Consider the following 22,027-nt stretch of genomic DNA (forward strand, 5'->3'; position numbering starts at 1 on the left):
AGTAAATAAACAAATTTTTAATTTAAAGAAATCGTCTTTAAATTAAATGCAATGTTTAATCTTTAAATTTAAGATAAAAATGCTTCAAATATAGGCTAAGGCTTGTTTTTAGGATTTAGAAACTTTGTTTTTTTGCAATTAAAACCAAAAAAAATTTACTTTGAAGTGTCCATTATAATTTGGATTTTTCAACTGACGAATGTGAATAGATTTATTAATATATTGGGAAAAGATAACGAAGATTCGATAAATTTTATTTAGATTTAAAGTCACATATGTGGGTCGCTACAAAATGTTTTTATTTTAAAGAAGCCGCATCTTTGGCCCGGAATGAATACCAAAATCCGTAAGAGAATGTCAATATCTTTTTTGGATCCAAGTAAACTTTTTTTTTAAGTTTGATGAAGAAGGAAGGGGATTATCCCCTTCCAGCAATGCTGGTGACATTTCTGAGTGTTTCAAAACTTCTTTAAGTGGTTTCACCGCAATGTGAAACGTTCGGAAGAAGGTACCTTGTCCGGATCGGCTTGATTGCAAGAAAAAAAAACGCTTCTCTAACATATTTTGAAGAAATCACTTATATTTTTGGTGATTGGAGAAATATTGCGATGTTTGTTTTATACACTGAAAAAAAAGCATACCCGGTTCCAAAGATTTTGTCTTTACTTTAAAAAATTTGGTATTGATTCCGAGCCAAAGAAGCGGAGAATACAAGTAAGGATACTTTTAAGACACAATTCTCTTTTAAAATCGGGTTTTGTGTACTTGCTTCTAGGAAGCAAATATTAATTTTTCGCTTTTTCAGCTTTTTTTCTTCATATGCTATCAAAGTCCTTTAAAAACAAGTTAACGACGACTTTATTTTCCAAATTAAGACTCGGCTTCTAGGAGAAATTATGCTGTGTTTCAAGTAAAAAACGTCTTTAAAATAAAGTGTTGAAAAACATGTCCTATATTTGAACGATTATTTGCTTTGTAGTCAAGATGCAAAAAGACAACAAATTTAAAAACAATTTCATTAAATTTAAAGATTTTTTCTAAATTATTAAAGTCAAGTTGACCTTAGCCCAAACATTTTTTCTTTCATGTTATGATATCCATTTTTAAATCAAATCACTTAATTATAAGGACAATACGACTTCATTGAAAAGTTTATCGACCTTTGGTCAAGGAAAAAAACTTTATACTAGAGAAATGCGTCTTCTATGCTAAGCAAAATTTGCATTCGTATTTTAAAGACATGAAATCTTTGACCTCACGACAATATTTTTTCAGTGTAGGAACATATAATATGTTTGGAAGCACTTTGACTCAAACAATGTATTATGTTTGGCAACATCAATAATAACTACAACAAACGCATGATAAAAATAAATTCGCTCACAAAAATGTCTCTCCATAGGAGCAACAGACTTTTTTAAAAATTATTTTAATAACTTTTGCTCTCGAACTGCATTAGCAGATTTTGTACAGAATTTTTCCCAAAGATTTAATTTGTAACCAAGTATGGTTAGTTTGATAGAAAGTTACTTTAAATTATTGAAGATTTTCTATATCAGCATCTAATGCTGTAAATTCAACGTGAAGGCAATATGAACTTCGACCCAACCGAATTTTGTGTTGTTTTCACTTATGAAGCAGCGTAGAAACTCTCTATTATCTCTTAGGAGTCGAAAATGCTTCGAAATGATATCAAATGTTAAACGTAACACCACATTAGTTATGACTCAAGCTAATGGTTATATGGGACATTTCTTTTTTATAATTCTTCAAATTAATAAAAAAAAACTTTTTCCAGGTGGAAAGTTCAAGCCATAAAAATAATATAAGAACATTAATGAAGTGTTCTTTTTGATAAGAACCTGCTCGTAGTATCAGCAAAATATATTTTGCTATAAATTAAGCTTTTCAAATTGGCAAAGACATTCATTAACACCTTGGTCTAAGCAACAAGTGGTAAGAAAAATATTCTCTACTGAAAGCAAATCAATAATTAAAAAATTAAATCCTTAATACAAGTTTAATTTTTAAATTTTTTATCTTTTGTAGAATCTAAAAGCCCCAGAACAAATATGGACGTAAGTTTCAAAGGTTTTCGATTTACTATCATTGTGGTCAAACAATAATTTGTATATTTTTCCTAATTTAGTTCGCCACTGCCCAACAAAAAGCTAAATCTTTCACCAAGACTCCCCCAGATAATGTCTTCTTGGAATTCTATGGCCTCTTCAAACAGGCTACCGTTGGTGATTGCAACATTGCCCAACCCGGTGCTTTGGACTTGAAGGGCAAGGCTAAATGGAATGCCTGGAATAGTCACAAGGGCATGAGCCAAGATGCTGCTAAAGCTGCCTATGTTGCTGCTTACGAAAAGTATGCTCCTCAATATGCTTAGATTAAGAAGTCGGTTGGAAAATGTCTAAAAGAAAATAAATTTTGAAACCCTGTTAACAAAGTTCTTGTGTTGTTATTGGCAAGTTAAAAAGAAAATCCTTAACTTTTTGCTAGGTGTATTTTTAAGTTGAGGGCTACATTAACTCTTTCACTACCGAATTAAGCCTAATGTTAAAAACTTTCATTTTTCAAGTATTTTTGTTTTCTTGTACATGAACATCATGTAGAAAAATAAAATATCGCAAAAACAGAACGAAAATTCCACAAATGAGATCGGTATCCTAATTTCGAATTTATTGATCCTAGATTTAAAGTTACACAGGTCCCTAAAAAGGTCTTTATTATAAAGAAGACGGATCTTTAGTTCGGAATCAATAACCAAATCCTTAAAGGAAGGTCAACATCTTTCCATCCACGTAAACGTTTTGTTTAAATGTGGGGACTCTCACATTTTCCTTGACAAGCAATATGGCAAAAATTTATAGCGTATGTAGAATATCGAATCTATTTTAAAACAACGTCGAGCAAAAAATCGAAACTAAGAGGAGAGTTAGCATTTGATGTCGTTTTCGAATGCCTGCACCGAAAAAAAAGTAAACTGTTTTATAGGAAGAATGAACTACCTAGCGCGAAAATTGAACTATTTTGTACTTCATGTCTTGAGATTTCCATGAAGTGTTGTTAAAAACAGTAAAATTTAGAACCATGTTGTACTTTTTAACCGTTGTTCTCGAAATTACTCCCTCTCATTGAAGAAAAAATTTACTAAAAGTAAATAAGAAAATCATTGGCGCCAAATCATGACTATTTTAAATACAGTAGTTCATTCTTACTATTATTGGGAATCGTACGAAAATGTTCATTTGTTTTACCTAAAAATGAACTTATGTGTACGATCATTGAACTTTATACTCGCGTTTAGTTCATAAAATGTTTGAGACATAACAGGTTGGCTGATAAGTCCCCGGTCTAACAAAGAAAAACGCATTTTTTTGTCAAAACTCGTTTTTATTATTCAACATAGTTCCCTTCAAGAGCGATGCAACGATTATAACGACCTTCCAATTTTTTGATACCATTTTAGTAGTACTCCTTCGGTTTTGCCCCAAAATAGGCCTCAGTTTCGGCGATCACCTCTTCATTGCAGCCAAATTGTTACCCTGTGAGCATTGTTTTGAGGTCTGAGAACAAGAAAAAGTCGCTGGGGCCAGATCTGGAGAATACGGTGGGTGGGGAAGCAATTTGAATGAGTTTTTTGCCATCGTTCTCAATGACTTGTGGCACGGTGCGTTGTCTTGGTGGAACAACACTTTTTATACCCACCACCATAGGATGGGGGGTATATTAACTTTGTCATTCCGTTTGTAACACATCGAAATATTGCTCTAAGACCCCATAAAGTATATATATTCTGGGTCGTGGTGAAATTCTGAGTCGATCTGAGCATGTCCGTCCGTCCGTCCGTCCGTCCGTCCGTCCGTCCGTCCGTCTGTTGAAATCACGCTAACTTCCGAACGAAACAAGCTATCGACTTGAAACTTGGCACAAGTAGTTGTTATTGATGTAGGTCGGATGGTATTGCAAATGGGCCATATCGGACCACTTTTACGTATAGCCCCCATATAAACGGACCCCAAAATTTGGCTTGCGAGGCCTCTAAGAGAAGCAAATTTCATCCGATCCGGCTGAAATTTGGTACATGGTGTTAGTATATGGTCTTTAACAACCATGCAAAAATTGGTCGACATCGGTCCATAATTATATATAGCCCCCACATAAACCGATCCCCCGATTTGGCTTGCGAGGCCTCTAAGAGAAGCAAATTTCATCCGATCCGGCTAAAATTTGGTACATGGTGTTAGTATATGGTCTCTAACAACCATGCAAAAATTGGTCCACATCGGTCCATAATTATATATAGCCCCCATATAAACCGATCCCCCGATTTGGCTTGCGAGGCCTCTAAGAGAAGCAAATTTCATCCGATCCGGCGGACATTTGGTACGTGATGTTAGTATATGGTCTCTAACAACCATGCAAAAATTGGTCGACATCGGTTCATAATTATATATAGCCCCCATATAAACCGATCACCAGATTTGACCTCCAGAGCCCCTTGGAAGAGCAAAATTCTTCCCATTCGGTTGGAATTTGGTACGTGATGTTAGTATATGGTATCCACCAACCATGCAGGAATTGGTTCCTATCAGTCCATAATTATATATAGCTCCCATATAAACCGATCCCCAGATTTGACCTCCGGTGCCTTTTGGAGAAGCAAAATTCATCCGATCTGCTTGAAATTTGGTACGTGGTGGTAGTATATGGTATTTAACAACCATGCCAAAAGTGGTCCATATCAGTCCATAATCGTACATAGCCCCATATAAACCGATCCCGAGATTTGGTTTTGGAACCTCTTGGAGGAGCAAATTTCATCCGAGTGAGTTGAAATTTGGTACATTGTGCTAGTATATGGTCGTTAACAACCATGCCTAACTAGGTCCATATCGGTCTATAGTTATATATGGCCCTCAGATAAATCGATCCCCAATCACACAAAAATTGGTCCATATCAAGTTCATAATTGTATATAGCCCCCATATAAGCGACCCCCATATTTCAATTCTGGCTCTCTACGTACAAAAAGTCCATATCGATTCGTAATTATTTGTAGACTTAACTATACATAACTTTTTTGTCTAATATATACCATGTATGGACTAAATCACAATTTAGAAAACGATGTTAAGAAGTTTTAAGATACCACAACCCAAGTAATTCGATTGTGGATGATAGTCTTTCGTAGAAGTTTCTACGCAATCCATGGTGGTGGGTACATAAGATTCGGCCTGGCCGAACTTGCGGCCGTATATACTTGTTTCTTCTTCATATGGGGCCGTTTTGCGCGATTTCGACCTTCAAACGCTCCAATTACGCCATATAATAGTCACTGTTGATGGTTTTTCCCTTATCAAGATAATCGATAAAAATTATTCCATGCGCATCCCAAAAAACAGAGGCCATTACTTTGCCAGCGGACTTTTGAATCTTTCTACGTTTCGGAGACTGTTCACCGGTCGCTGTCCACTCAGCCGACTGTCGATTGAACTCAGGAGTGTAGTGATGGAGCCATGTTTCATCCATTGTCACATATCGACGGAAAAACTCGGGTGTATTACGAGTTAACAGCTGCGAACACCGCTCAGAATCATCAACACGTTGTTGTTTTTGGTCAAATGTGAGCTCGCGAGGCACCCATTTTGCACAGAGCTTCCGCATATCCAAATATTGATGAATGATATGACCAAAACGTTCCTTTGATACCTTTAAGGCCTCTGCTATTTCGATCAACTTCATTTTACGGTCATTCAAAATCATTTTGTGGATTTTTTTTTTGATGTTTTCGTCGGTGGCCACCTTTTTCGGGCGTTCACCGTCCTCCGTGCTCATTTCACCACGCTTGAATTTTGCATACCAATCAATTATTGTTGATTTCCCTGAGGCACAGTCCGGAAACTCATTATCAAGCCAAGTTTTTCCTTCCACCGTATTTTTTCCCTTCAGAAAACAGTATTTTATCAAAACACGAAATTCTTTTTTCCCATTTTTTTCACAATAAAAAAAGTTGCTTCAAAAAAGACGCTCTATTTCACAAACTAGTTGACTTACAGACGTCAAATTTTGACACGAATCATTTGAAGGTTGGTACTATATAAAAATAATATGCATTTAATACTAGCGACGCCATCTATGTGTCAGACCGGGGACTTATCAGCCAACCTGTTACTTAAAAAACGAAAATTTCATTGGACAGTGGAAAGTTTCGCAAAAAATAATAAAATTGAATTATAAACAAATAATTTTTTGCAATAAAAATAAGTTAAATTTGGCGTTAGTTTAACTACGGAAATATTTTTCTGTGTGGACATCGGAAGTCAAACGGATAATTTGATGGCACTATATTTACAGAACAATAAGGAGATTTTTTTTTTTAATTAAGAAATTTTAATGAAAATTTAGTTCTATATGTTCGTTTTAATTTTTGTTTTGTAAATTTAGGATACACATCTATGAAGTTTGATATGTTCCTGATCATCTTGGGGGAAATTCAAAGAAATGTTTTTCTTTTTTGTTTTGTTTTGGTCTGCCAGCAGATTAAGTTCAAAGATGTCCATGTTTTGATATAGCCTCTTTATACAGGCAACAACAAACTAAAGTGAAATATTTTTTATGTATGCCATCCACCCTAGAATGGTGGGTATATTAACTGTGTAATTACGTTTATAACACATCGAAATATTGCTCTCAGATTCCATAAAGTATATAAATTCTGGGTCGTGGTGAAATTCTGAGTCGATCCAGCAATGCCCATCCGTCCGTCTGTTAAAATCACGCTAACTTTCGAATGGAACCAACTATCGACTTGAAACTTGGCACAAGTAGTTGTTTATGATGTAGTCCGAATGGTATTATCGGACCACTTTTACGTATAGCCCCCATATAAACAGACCCCCTGTAGAACTCTCTACGCAATCCATAGTGGATGGTCCATAAGGTTCATTCTAGTCAAAATTACGACCGTATACAAAATATTGACGTAAGATCAAAGGTTTCATGTCTTTAAAATACGAATGCAAATTTTGCTTAGCATAGAAGACGCATTTCTCTAATATAGAGTTTTTTTCCTTTTCCAAAAGTCGATAAACTTTTCAATAAAGTCGTATTGTCCTTATAAATAAGCCATTTCACTTAAAAATGGGTATCTTAACATGACCGAAAAAAAAATTTTTGGGCTAAGGTCAACTTGACTTTAATAATTCAGAAAAATTCTTTAAATTTAATGAAATTGTCTTCAAATTTGTTGTCTTTTTGCATCTCGACTACAAAGCAAAAAATCGTTCAAATATAGGACATGTTTTTCAACACTTTATTTTAAAGACGTTTTTTACTTGAAACATACCATAATTTCTACTGGAAGTCGAGTCTTAGTTTGGAAAATAAAGTTGTCTTTAACTCGTTTTTAAAGGACTTTAATAGCATATGTAGAAAAAAAGCTGAAAAATCGAAAAATTAAAATTTGATTCCTAGAAGCAAGTACACAAAACCCAAATTTAAAAGAGAATTGTGTCTTAAAAGTATCCTTACTTGTATTCACCGCTTCTTTGGCTCGGAATCAAAACAAAAATTTTGAAATTAAAGACAACTTTTGGAACCGGGCATATACTATTTTCAGTGTACTTGTTTTAATTTTTCTAATTTTACTGTTCAAGCAATAACTGTCGAAAATTATATAAAATTTTAGCACGAAAGTGGGTGTGTGGTACTTTAACCCACAAAAACAAAAAAATGATTAGGAACCGCTTTGCACCGGTGAGGTCTTGCTCAAAAACTTACCGATATAAACCAAATTTGAGATATCTTTTATAAAACAACAATATCTCAAGATTTCCAATTTCAGGAAATTCGGAGAAGAATTGCGTTGTCTATAAGCCTACACTGAAAAAATATTTACATGATATTAAAGACTATGCTACCTAAATTTTAGGATGCGCAATTCACAAAATATTAAGGACAAATTTCTTTAAAATAATGACATTTTAATTAAAACAAAGTTTATAATCTTTACTTAAAAAAAAATTTCATTAAATTTAGGACACACATTTTGTAAATTTGCGTCCCTCCGTTAAAGTCGATTTTTTTAAGTAAATTTTTTAATGTAAAGAAACACATTTCTGATTTAACCAAATTGTCCTTAAATTAACTGAAATATTGAAACTTTAGATTTAAGATAAAAACCCTTTAAATAAAAGCTAAGATTTATTTTGAGGATATAGCATCATTGGTTTAAAGTTTTTGTGGAATTAAGAAAATATTTTTACTTTGAGGTATCCGCTATATTTTTGGATTTTTAAACTGACGTTTGCTTGTATGTGAATAGCTCTGTTAATACACCGCGAAAAGAAAATGAAAATTCGTAAATGAGATCTGAATCCAAATTTTAATTTTATTGATCCTAGATTTAAGGCCAAATAGGTCGCTAAAAATGTCTTTATTTTAAAGAAGCCGCATCTTTGGCTCGGAATCAATACCAAAATCCTTAAGAGAAGGTCAAAATCTTTGGAGCCAAGTAAACTTTTTTTGAGTGTAAATAGCCAAAAATGCCCTACTGTATGTACCGATATTTGGCCACGGAATGGGACGAGCCTTTTTAAAAGAATAGATCATATTCTAAACTTTTTTAATTTACTTGAAATTTACAGGATATATGGGAGAAGGTGATTAAATTAGTGGCACATACTCCTTGCCCGATTTTTTTTAATTTGAAGTTTTCCGATTTGCTTGAAATTTGCAGGGGAGGTGCTTAATTTTTTGATATTTGCATGGAGGGGGAAGCCCCCGTTTCTGGACGTTTTATAGTGAAAAACAGGAAACCTGCTTCATTTTCCGATATATGCGGGGAAAAGCATATTTCCCATGACCGACATTAAAAAAATTGTATTAATATGGGACCACCCTCTTACCGACTTTTTGTTAGGAATATCAATAAAAATATTTCAAATCATTTCACATCTGCAGATTCAACCTATGTTTGTACATACGCATCCCTTAAAGAACGAAAAAACAAGTTTTCTGATTTGTTTGGGGAGAAAAGTACACACAAAAAAAAAATTTTCTGATGAACTTAATTGAAATATCTTCAATCACAGAAATGATAGTATCAATTAAAAAATTAATTGAAGGTCAATTAAAAAGTTAATTGATCCAATTAAAAAATTAATTGATACTATTATTTTTGTGATTGAATTTTGTTTCAATTAAAAAATTTGTTGAATCAATTAAATTTTTAATTGAATATATTTTAAAACTCAATTAAAATTTTAATTGGAAACATTTTCGTGAAATCTGTTTGTGTGTAGTAATTGCCAGTAAGCGGACTTCACCTAGTCCCCCTACTCTTTAAGAAGATTCTCCGATTGGTACAATAGCTTCACGAGCGGTCCATGTTTATAACTCTACATATATTTTACTGTTAGATTCTAAAAAATTTATATTTTCATCCAGGCGATCCAGCGATATAAACTGAGCAACACATTGTCAGTACAATTTTACTTCGAATTTCCGAATTCACAGTTGGTCAAATTTTATTGTAATTTTTATCAGAACCGTTGTATGTTACGAGTTCTTTATGTTTTTCCTTAATGCCCAACAAAAACAAGCAATAGATTGAAATCTGTGTTCATGTGAATTTGGATTATAACTTCAAATCTTGTGGTATTTTTTCAGAAGGATTATCGTATTATCATATCCTTCGAAATATATAATTATGATTGACTTAGCTAACGCAAAATGTTCTTAAAACGATACCATATTGTTTTGCAAATAGGCTTTTGGTTTTCAAAAATTAGAAAGGCACAGTTGAACGGGTCGGATTCGGCTAATATACTACACCCTCAAAAAAAAAACGCTTCTTTAACATATGTTCCAAACATATTTTGCAGGAAGCACATATATTATTGGATACTGCCGAAACATTAATATGTTTGTTTTATGTGAACATATTATATGTTTGGAAGCATTTTAAGTCCAAAAATATTATATGCTTGGAAGAATTTTCCCCAAAGATGATTGTGCTCATTCTCTCACATAATTTTCATTTCCACTAAATTTTTTAGTCCTTGGCACCTTCTCTGTAATACAAATAACGTTGAAGAAATTATTAAATTTTATAAATTTTTTTAAATTTTACCTTTCGCCTGGACGGAGAATCGAACCGAGGATCATACAGTTTGTAAGCCAACACACTATCCACTGGGCTACGTAGCTGTTATAGTCACCAGTAGACAATTATCGTTATATGTTACATTTATATAGCATAGTTTGCAGCGCCCATGGGCCCATGCAAACATAACATTATTTAAGAGAAACATACATTTGTTAACCACGTGGAGCAGTGGTTAGAATTTCTGCCTTGCATGCAAAGGGTCGTGGGTTCAATCCCTGTTCCGACCGAACACCAAATGTTTTTTTTTTTAATTTACACACTTCTATTTATACCTCACTAAATTTTTATAATGAAACTTCGAAATGGGGGATATTCAAGATTTACAGTCAGAAAAGAACACTGCTTGGTATAAACGAAATGAACCGAGCTTTTGGATAAAATATTATTTTTTTTTTTTTATTGCAAAAATAAAAATTTTGTAACAAAAAAAAAACTGTTTTTGGTATAAAAATTTGAAATTTTGGAAGGAATTCAAAAACTAACAAAAGAAGAACGTGTAGTCGAGTACAAAACATACGTAAACAATTTTATAATATACACATACATTTATTTAGGCGTGAACAGTTTTTTACTAGCATTTAACACAATTTTTAATGCATTTAAAACTTATCGTGTTTTGTACTTAATTTCATTTTTACCTTTAAGGCCGGTTTTAAGTTGACATTGTCGCTCTAAAATGACCCTGTTTTGTCTTTTACTTATCTTTAATAATTGATTTTAAAGAAAATAAACTTTTTCAATTGTTTTAGCTGCAAAACTCGAACTTAATGACCGCTTTTATATTTAAAGGTGTCAACTCCTCTTGGACTACTTATTAATAAAGAGGAACTAAACTTTGTTTATATAAATTTTACTGTTTAATTTTTCACTATTTCCTCCTTTTTTCATTTTACTGTCCCATCTTTAAAAAAGAGTATAGTGCCCTTTCGTTATTTTTATGAAGATGCCTTTATAATTTTTGTATATTTTCCACCGATTTTTTTTTTTAATTTCCTTTGCCTGAATATTTTGACTTACTCCTCGTACGTTCCGATTTCTTTTAACAAACCAAGAAAAAATTGTGTCCACAATGCCAAAATGGTAAAAAAAACACATGTCCACACATACATAAAATACTGCTCTCAAGGCGAAAACACATGCTGTGTTTTTTTTTTATTCTCTTGGTTTCCAATACCTCTTCTCTTTACTCCGAATACTCATTCTAATATTCAAATTAAATAATATTTAGACTTAAGCACATCAAATTGTTGGCCTTATCATAAAACAGTTTTCCGAAACAGAATACAAGCGGTTTCACAGAAATTGCTCTCTTTTCATTCTCTCGCTGTGTTATGTTGATATCGTCAACCCTACCGGTTTACATCTCTATTTCTTTCTCTATACTCTCTCTCTCTCTCTCTCTCTGTTGCTTTTTGAATGAAATATCACAACATAGATATGTTTACTCGAAATTTGTATATGTATATATGTTTACATTCACACATATAATTTTTATGAAACATTCATGTCCCAAACATAATATATTCCAACATATTAACATATGTGTCCCAAACATTTAGTGTTAGTTTAGGAACATTACATGTTTGCACTTAAATATATTGTGTTTAAAAATTGTACCCGAAACACATTTTGTTTATATCGCAACATATGAAAAACATATTTTTCTAACAGTGTATAAAATAAGAGTATAAAAATCTATTGGTTAACAGCACCTCTAATTGAATTGTGGGAAACTGGCTCTAATTGAAAGCTATGTGTTCTTTTCTTTGTCTATTCATAAAATCGATCCGATAACAAATGACCATAAATGATAGCTTTCATATCAAATGATTTTTTTTTGTATAAATTGGACAGTACTCAAGAAAAGAGATATGCACTCGCAATTGGGTCTCCAGCAGAAACGGTAAAGTGAAAATTACTGGGAAAAATTTAAAACACATAATAAAGAGTTTAATTCCTTAATATATATGTATAAAATATAATTTCTTTCTATTTTTAGATAATCACTTAAAAAATGGATGTAAGTTGAAAAATATAGTTTTGTTTGTATGAATTTTATAAAAAAAATGTTCTATGTCGCCACAGTTTGCCACTGCCCAGCAAAAAGCCAAGGCTTTCACAAAAACTCCCCCAGACAATGTCTTCTTGGAATTCTATGGTCTTTACAAACAGGCCACTGTTGGTGATTGCAATATTCCTGAACCGGGTACATTTGAATTAAAAGCTAAAGCTAAATGGAATGCCTGGAACAGTCACAAGGGTATGAGTCAAGATGCTGCCAAAGCTGCTTATGTTGCTGCCTATGAGAAATATGCCACTCAATATGCTTAATTTGTTCTAACTATTTAAATACATATTTTAAAATATAATTTACTAGACTACCATGTATTATAAGAATGAGAACATTCGAATTCTCAGACTCAAGTTTTTTCTTGCAGAGAAGGAATATGATCACCTTAAACATGTTTCAAGAGCCTAATGTTATTTTTGGACTGAGAACATTTTAGTCGCACCATGGCTATTTGCAAAAGTGTTAGTTTTTGTTTAGCAACTTTTCACTGTTTCTGACTCCACGTTTTTTCCGTCAGCAGAATCAAGATTTCCAGGAATTACGCAACACAATAATTTTCGGAGATTTATTCAGAGTTCGCACAACGCCGGTCAATTTTTCTAGTCTTCCTGATCTTACATTTGTGCGTCGGCAGCGGTTTCAAATCCTCCATTATAGGATGGGGGAATATTAACTTTATCATTCCGTCTATAAGATATCGAAATATTGGTCTCCGACCCCACAAAGTATATATATTCTGGGTCGTCGTGAGTCAATGCAGCGATGTCCGTTCGTTCCTCCATTCGTCTGTTGAAATAACGCTTCCGAACGAAACAGGCTATCGACCTGAATGTTGGCACAAGTAGTTATTATTCATGTATGTCAGATGGTATTGCAAATGGTCATAACAGGTTGGCTGATAAGTCCCCGGTCTAACAAAGAAAAACTCATTTTTTTGTCCAAATTCGTTTTTATTATTCAACATCCCAGCAAAAAAATTTGGAAGTTCTTCCACAGGCACAACTATAAAAGCACTCCCAGAGGATGCATTCCCAATGATGTTCTATATTTTAACTACCCAGGAAGTTATTTTCATTCAATTTTTTATAGCATACTTTTTTCATACTTTTAATGGGTAATTTTAACTTTTTTATTTCAAATAGGTTAAAAACAGAGTAAGAATTCATAAAATGGTACAAATCATTTAAATTTTGTCGGAAAAAATATTTTAATTCCAATCTGAAAAAATTGTGAATTTTTGAAAATATTTGAGGTCAAACGTTTCAGACAAGCTTTAGAATCCATTAAAAATTTTAAAAAATTATAAAAATTATTTATTTGACAAAATATCACAGAATTTTTTAATTTACATCCAAAACATTGAATTCGGATCACACCTAAAGAAGTGATGCAAATTCAGTGCAACGGCTGTTGAAATGGAGGACTTCCGTCCTATGACAAGCCCATGTTAAATTCATCGCTTCTGCGTCAATTTTGCACCACTTCCGGATCCAAAAAGAACATTCTCATTACATTTTTGGCGACGCTTTGTTTGCTGGGATAGTTCCCTTCAAGAGCGATACAACGATTATAACGACCTTCCAATTTTTTGATACCATTTTGGTAGTACTCCTTACTACCGCGCATTGTTACGATGTCGATTGGTTAACACTGCATTGGTATATACGAGCGGTGTTTTTATTCTCGCATATGTATCAATGTAAAAAATCGCACGGTAATTGGTGACTTACTCACTGCCACCGACAATTAGTGGGTTAGATTGCAATACGAACAAGTATATACAGCAGTAAGTTCGGCCAGGCCGAATCTTAAATACCCACCACCATGAATCAAATATTAGGTTTTCCTTTGCAATTTCAGGGGGGTTTGAGGACAAATCAAGCAGAACAATTCAACCAGTGCACTTCCCGAAGATAAATTTAAAGATTTTACCTATGAAGACTATATCAGATTCTGGATTTGTAAGAACCATTTTTGTTTGAGTTTTAGAGGAATCATTAACATCTCTTGTAAGTGTGCAAGAAAATTATAAAATAACGTCTTGATTTGAAATCTTAAATCTGTAGATTTTCACCCGAGAAGTAAAATCTGAAAGCTTTACATTGAGTTTCAAGCAATTTTCATGATCGGTGTGCCGTCTATTCTAGAAACCCAAGGAGTTAAATCGGGAAATCGTTCTTATGGGGGCTATACTAAAACATGGACCGATACTCACCGTTTTCGGCACACCTTTTTATGGTTCTAAAATAATTCTATATTTCGAATTTCATGCAAATTCGATAAAAACTACGGTTTCTAGAATCCCAAACAATAAAATCATTTCTTGCACACCTATTTATAGTCCTAAACAACCTCCAACAACCACGGTTTCTACAAACCCAAAAAGATCGGGAGATCGGTCTATATGGGTTCTATACTAAAACATTAACCGATACTCACCATATTCGGCGTATCTCTTTATGGTCCAACAATAATTCTAGATTTCGAATTTCATGCAAAATGGGATAAAAACTACGGTTTTTATAATCCCAAGAAATAAAATCCGGAGATGGGTCTATATTGGGGATATACCAAAACATGAACCAATACACGCCCTTTTCGGCACACCCCTTTATGGTCATAAAATACTTCTAGATTTCCGTTTTCAGGCAAATTGGATAAAAACTACAGTTTCTATAAGTCCAAGAAGTAAAATCGGGAGATTGGTCTATATGGGGGATATACCAAAACATGGACCGATACTCACCATTTTCGGCAAGCCTATTTATGGTCCTAAAATACCTATAGATTTCCAATTTCAGGCAAATTGGATAAAAGCTACGGTTTTTATAAGTCCAATACCCCAAATCGGGAGCTCGGTTTATATGGGAACCATACCAAAACATGGCCCGATGCTCACCATTTTTGGCACACCACTTTATGGTTCTAAACACACAAAAAAAAAATTTTCTGATTCAATCACGAAATTAATTGATTCAATTAATTTTTTAATTGAAATGTCTTCAGTCACAGAAATGATAGTATCAATTAAAAAATTAATTGACAGTCAATTAAAAAATTAATTGATCCAATTAAAAAATTAATTGAAACTGTTAATTTGTGTGATTGATTTTTATTTCAATTAAAAAAATTTTTGAATTAATTAAATTTTTAATTGAATAAAAAAAAAAACTCAATTAAGATTTTAATTGAAAAAATTTTCGTGAAATTTTTTTCTGTGAAATACCTCTAGATTTCAATTTTCTGGCAAATTGGATGAAAACTACAATTTCTATAAGCCCAAGACCTCAAATCGGGAGGTCGGTTTATATGGGGACTATATCAAAACCTGGACCGATATAGCCCATCTTGACCTGCCTGCAGACAAAAGACGAGCTTGTGCAAAATTTCAGCACGATTGCTTCATTATTGAAGACTGTAGCGTGATTACAGCAGACAGACGGACATGGTTATATCGTCTTAGAATTTCTCCCTGATCAAGAATATATACACTTTATATGGTCGGAAATCGATATTTCGATGTGTTACAAATGGAATGACAAACTTATTATACCCCCGTCACCATTCTATGGTGGTGGGTATAAAAAGGGCCACCGCTTGAAGTTCTCTGTTAGGTTATCCATCATTGAAATTGAAAATTGTTTTCTTTGTTAAAAAAATAAATAAATAAAAATTCATAGAAATTTTACCTTAAACCAAAAATGTAAAGTACCACAGCGTCAAACGCTGCTCTGCAATTGCTTTACGGTTTAGCTTGCTTCCGTATTGATCAAATGCAGCATCTATTAATCCGATAGATTTCTCACGGCTATTAAACGGTGATACGGTCAAAATTTGGTCAATATAAACTTGACGTATTTCTTTCAATTTTGCATTTAAAAAACCTGAATATCCCTCATTTTGAAGGTGTGTGTGTGTGTAGAATCTTGCTCCTATTTTGATTTTGGAATTCCCTCTTCAGTTGTCAAAATGCCGTCCAAGCACGAAGAGCAGCGTATCAAAATTTTGCTCACGCATCGCGAAACTCCGAGCTACTCGCACGCAAAGCAGGCAAAATCGCTAAAAGTTGCCAAATCAACCGTTACAAATGTAATTTAAGTGTTTGGGGAACGTTTGTCGACAGCCAGGAAGTCTGGATCGGGGGGAAATCGAAAACCGGAAGCCGCTGAGACGACAAAGAGAGTTGCCGGTAGTTTCAAGCGAAACCCTAACCTCTCTCTCCGAGATGCCGCAAATAAGCTGGGTGTATCGTCTACAACCGTGCATCGAGCCAAAAAACGAGCCGGACTATCGACTTACAAGAAGGTAGTGACTCCAAATCGCGATGATAAACAAAATACGACGGCCAAAGCGTGGTAATGGACGACGAAACCTACGTCAAAGCCGACTATTTACAAGCAGCTTCCGGGACAGGAGTTTTATACGGCAAAAGGAAGGGGAAAGGTAGCAGATATTTTCAAGCACATAAAACTGTCAAAGTTCGCAATATCTGGTTTGGCAAGCCATCTGTACCTGTGGCTTGAAAAGCACCATTTTCATAGCTTCCGGGACTGTCAACCAATAAATTTACGTGAAAGAGTGTTTGAATAAACGTCTGCTGCCTTTCCTGAAGAAACGCGGTTGTTCCGTACTGTTTTGGCCGGATTTGGCATCTTGCCATTACGATAAAAAGGCCATGGAGTGGTACGCCGCCAACAACGCGCAGGTGGTTCCCAAGGACAAGAACCCTCCCAACACGCTAGAGCTCCGCCCAATTGAGAAATACTGGGCTATTGTCAAGCGGAACCTAAAGAAGACCAAAACACTGCTTAGGACGAGCAGCAGTTCAAGGCAAACTGGCTTTCTGCGGCGAAGAAGGTGGACAAGGTGACTGTACAAAATCTGATGGCAGGTGTCAAGCGTGAGGCCCGGCAATTCGGATTTGGAAAAGCGAAAGCCTAACTGAATATTTTTCCTGAATTTTATACTAATTGAACTTGAAAAAGAAATTTAATTTGATTTTTTAAATAAGCGATTTCACCGATTTACACGCGTTTTCCCTTGACCAAATTTTGACCGTATCATCCTTTAAAGTCTTCATAAAGGTTTTTAAATATTATGGAAACCTTCCATACATTTTAACAATTGCATTCGACCTCAAAATTTATAGTTTTTTCAAGTGAGGTGAAATATATATGTCCCGTTGGGAACCCTTAAAGCGAAATTCGAATTTCTTATAATGTGAAAATCATTATCATATGATTACATACTTCATAATCCAGTGATAATGAAGTATGTAGAAATTTTCGATTTTAATGAATTGTAAGAAATTACCAACCTACCTTGAAACTTCTCCTTTGCTCTTGCTCTTGGCTAAACCCTCTTTGGCCTTGGATATTAAACCCGACATATCACCAACAATACGACTTTGTAATTTATCTTCATGCGTTGGACTTGTAGGTAAATTACTTAACTTTTGGGTTAAATCCTTAACGGTATGATCACGTTTCAATTGGAGCAAACGCTTTTTATCCTCACTTTCGGATTCTGTCAATAAGAGGAGTATTAAAAAGTAAAATTAGTTTTAAACATGAGTAAATATTAGAACAACATTAATTTCTGCAAGGACAAGACAAGATTGAGTTATTGCAAGTTAAAGAAAAAATTTATGAAATAAGACGATGATCTTATGAATCAATCAAAATAGAATAAAGCTTAGGGCATTCGATGACAAATTGATACATGATTCTAAATTCTAGTCTGTGAACAATTTCAAGTTGGCTTGCTTGTTGGTATTCAAAAAATCGTTCTTAATTCATAGTTATTTTTTTTTTAAGAAATGTATGTTATAATTTTTTATAGTATGTTATCGAAATGTATAATTAATAAACCTGTTTATAAATTTTGCTAAGAATGGTATTTTAAATCAATGGAACGTCCAAATGCCGAAGGGCTTTATAAATATTTGCGAAATTTTTCAAAAATTCCAATTCGAAAATTTTCAAAACTTGCCACCAGTAAGAAAATGTAGGCATACATTATCAAAAAAGAAATAAAGTGTCCACGTACATTATTAAATTTATATATATTTTTTTTGAGGGCCTCAGAAGGAGCCACAACTCAATTGAATGTCACGCATTCTATTTGTGTGAAGTATTAAGAAAATCAATTTAAAATCTTTAGTATTTGTGATAAGACTGTAACATCTGTATGTTGAAGATATAATATCCCAGCAAAAAAATTGGAAGTTGTTCCACAAACATTTCTTTTAAAGCACATCCCAGGATCGCCCATAGAGTTTCTTCAACTTCCGATGCAGTCCTTTTGGACAAGTTCACAAACATTTCTTCTAAAGCGCATCGTGTGATCCCCCAATGATTTTTTCTACTTCCGATGCAGTCCTTTTGGACAAGGCACAAACATTTCTTCTAAATCGCATCTTGGGATCCCCCAATGATTTGTTTCTACTTCCGATGCAGTCCTTTTGGACAAGTATTAGAAAGAACGCAATAAGGTATTTTAAGTGCAAATTTTGGACAATTAAATTTAAAAAAATAAAAAACTAATAAAAAAAAATAAAAAAAAAATAGAAAATTAATAAAAAAGTAAAAAAAAAAATAATAATAATAAAAAATAAATTTCATCCCCGCTGGGATTTAAACCTGTGCCTTTTGACTTTTTCGCTTCCATGGAAGTTCTTTTGAGAAGATTTTGCAAATTACGAGAATTTTTAATTTTTTTGTTGATTTGTAATGAAAAAAAAAAAACAAGTATATACGACCGTAAGTTCGGCCAAGCCGAATCTTATGTACCTCCACCATGGATTGCGTAGAAACTTCTACGAAAGACTGTCATCCACAATCGAAGTACTTGGGTTGTGGTATCTTAAAACTGGTTGTACTAGCACAATGTACCAAATTTCAACTCACTCGGATGAAATTTGCTCCTCCAAGAGGCTCCAAAACCAAATCTCGAGATCGTTTTATATGGGGCTATATATGATTATGGACTGATATGGACCACTTTTGGCATGGTTGTTAAATATCATATACGATCACCACGTACCAAATTTCAAGCAGATCGGATGAATTTTGCTTCTCCAAAAGGCACCGGAGGTCAAATCTGGGGATCGGTTTATATGGGAGCTATATATAATTATGGGCTGATAGGAACCAATTCCTGCATGGTTGTTGGATACCATATACTAACATCACGTACTAAATTTCAACCGAATGGGAAGAATTTTGCTCTTCCAATGGGCTCTGGAGGTCAAATCTGGGGATCGGTTTATATGGGGCCTATATATGATTATGGACCGATTTCGACCAATTTTTGCATGGGAGTTTGGGGCCATATATTAACACCACGTACCAAATTTCAACTGAATCAGATGAATTTTGGTCTTCCAAGAGGCTCCGGAGGTCAAATCTGGTGATCGGTTTATATGGGGGCTATATATAATTATGGACCGATCGGGGGATCGGTTTATATGGGGGCTATATGTTATTATGGACCGATGTGGACCAATTTTTGCATGATTGTTAGAGACCATATACTAACACCATGTACCAAATTTCAGCCGGATCGGATGAAATTTGCTTCTCTTAGAGGCCTCGCAAGCCAAATCTGGGGATCGGTTTATATGGTGGCTATATATAATTATGGACCGATGTGGACCAATTTTTGCATGGTTGTTAGAGGCCATATACTAACATCATGTACCAAATTTCAACTGGATCGGATGAAATTTGTTTCTCTTAGTGGCTCTGCAAGCCAAATCGGGGGATCGGTGTATATTGGGGCTATATATAATTATGGACCGATGTGGACCAATTTTTGCATGGTTATTAGAGACCATATACTAACACCATGTACCAAATTTCAGCCGGATCGGATGAAATTTGCTTCTCTTAGAGGCTCTGCAAGCCAAATCGGGGGATCGGTTTATATGGGGGCTATATATAATTACGGACCGATATGGACCAATTTCTGCATGGTCATTAGAGACCATATACTAACATCATGTACTAAATTTCAACCGGATCGGATGAAATTTGTTTCTCTTAGAGGCTCTGCAAGCCAAATCGGGGGATCGGTGTATATTGGGGCTATATATAATTATGGACCGATGTGGACCAATTTTTGCATGGTTATTAGAGACCATATACTAACACCATGTACCAAATTTCAGCCGGATCGGATGAAATTTGCTTCTCTTAGAGGCTTCGCAAGCAAAATTAGGGGGTCCGTTTATATGGGGGCTATACGTAAAAGTGGACCGATATGGCCCATTTGCAATACCATCCGACCAACATCAATAACAACTACTTGTGCCAAGTTTCAAGTCGATAGCTTGTTTCGTTCGGAAGTTAGCGTGATTTCAACAGACGGACGGACGGACATGCTCAGATCGACTCAGAATTTCACCACGACCCAGAATATATATACTTTATGGGGTCTTAGATCAATATTTCGATGTGTTAGGTTAGGTTAGGTTATTCATACTAATAAAGAACTTCTCGAGAAGCAATTTTATTATTCCTTGGTGTCGTATTACGATCATATCACACACATTTGAATTGACCTTTCGACGCTTTATATTCAATGGCGTTTGTGGCTGAGTGTGGTAAGGCGTTCCGTTATGGTGCCAGCCAAACCCAGGTTCAACCCCTGGTCATTGAAGATGATCCAAGTTTGCACTACTTCCGGATCACAAATTGGGGAAACAAAACTACTTTTTTGGAAGCTCTTTTTTTGCTGGGATGGTGTATTGGTCAATATGGGGCTGCTGAAAATGTCTCAACGAAATGGATTGAAATCACATATAGACGAATCATCGTCGTCAAGTATTTGATTTGGTAGTCTAAAAGAGCATCGATTCCATCAGTTAGATGACCCGCCAACAGAATTTGGAGTTCTGCCAAAGTGGCATCATGACTGATCTTTATGCTTTAGTAGAGATGTAATTAAGTTTCACTTCCCAGTTCTTTTGAGGCTATATCTAACTATCGCTTGATTTTGATCTTTGGAATATGGTTCATTGCCAGAGAATGAAGCCGGTCCATTTTTATAGGCGGCTGACACTAAATTTTTTACTCCGGTGGCTAAACCGATATATAAACTGAATTTGAAGCTATTTGAATGCTAGTTAGATTCATTCAAATTTTCTGAGCTAAATTTTTGCAAAATTATTATAGCAGCTTCAAATTGATTGATTGTGGATGAAAGGTTCAACATTTTGGCAAAACATACGACAATTATTAAAACATTTTTCTGATTTAAACCGATATTTTTAATTATATGACGGCTAAATTTTAGTCGAGATGAGTCGACGTATTCGGCGGCGGCGTCGACTGGCCAAAAATGGTCGGCGGCTTCATTCTCTGTCCATTGCACAATAGTTACTTTTAGAAGTAATTCTGGAACTTTTGAATGGATAATGATATCAACATGCTTTTAACTTTGTATGAAATATAAGGAGGTTTCCTCTAAATTTGCAAGTATATGGGTTCCCAGTGGCTCCACGGGCAGGCCTGTAGACTTCGAAAGTTAGTCACCTTGGGTTTGTAAAATTTTGTTCGAACTGCTAAATCTGCAATTATGAACCGACTTCCGCTCAAATACCTTGCCAACAATATATTACACTTAGACAGTTGGTTAGTAAAATGAGCCAAAGATTTGCACTAAACCTCACGAACTTTGGTGATATAGTGCATTCCTGTAAGTGTACGCTATATGGGGACTATATCTATAATTAAGATATATATGGAAGCTTTATCTAAATCTGAACCGATATC

The 22,027-nt window shown here is 34.5% G+C and overlaps 3 protein-coding genes across 8 annotated transcripts in view; 2 read left to right on the forward strand and 1 right to left on the reverse strand.

Moving 5' to 3' along the window:
• Fhos (Formin homology 2 domain containing) overlaps window positions 1–22,027 on the reverse strand; it is a 420,893-nt gene that overhangs the window by 47,254 nt on the left and 351,612 nt on the right. For all 6 annotated transcript variants that reach the window (XR_012721172.1, XM_075303339.1, XM_075303338.1 and 3 more), the window contains one exon: window positions 17,573–17,777. Coding sequence is in view for 5 of the 6 variants with exons in the window: in XM_075303339.1 (XP_075159454.1) it covers window positions 17,573–17,777 (205 nt within the window). In the remaining variant the exon portion in view is untranslated. The remainder of the gene's footprint in view (window positions 1–17,572; window positions 17,778–22,027) is intronic.
• LOC142232695 (acyl-CoA-binding protein-like) lies at window positions 1,842–2,455 on the forward strand. The gene is made up of 3 exons (XM_075303342.1): window positions 1,842–1,956; window positions 2,050–2,078; window positions 2,150–2,455. The coding sequence occupies exons 2-3, from the start codon at window positions 2,073–2,075 to the stop codon at window positions 2,393–2,395; spliced, it is 252 nt and encodes an 83-aa protein (XP_075159457.1). The 5' UTR covers window positions 1,842–1,956; window positions 2,050–2,072; the 3' UTR covers window positions 2,396–2,455.
• LOC142232697 (acyl-CoA-binding protein-like) lies at window positions 12,013–12,549 on the forward strand. The gene is made up of 3 exons (XM_075303344.1): window positions 12,013–12,083; window positions 12,180–12,200; window positions 12,266–12,549. The coding sequence occupies exons 2-3, from the start codon at window positions 12,195–12,197 to the stop codon at window positions 12,509–12,511; spliced, it is 252 nt and encodes an 83-aa protein (XP_075159459.1). The 5' UTR covers window positions 12,013–12,083; window positions 12,180–12,194; the 3' UTR covers window positions 12,512–12,549.

Source organism: Haematobia irritans, chromosome 4 (genome assembly GCF_050003625.1).
Source record: "Haematobia irritans isolate KBUSLIRL chromosome 4, ASM5000362v1, whole genome shotgun sequence".
NCBI lineage: Eukaryota > Metazoa > Arthropoda > Insecta > Diptera > Muscidae > Haematobia > Haematobia irritans.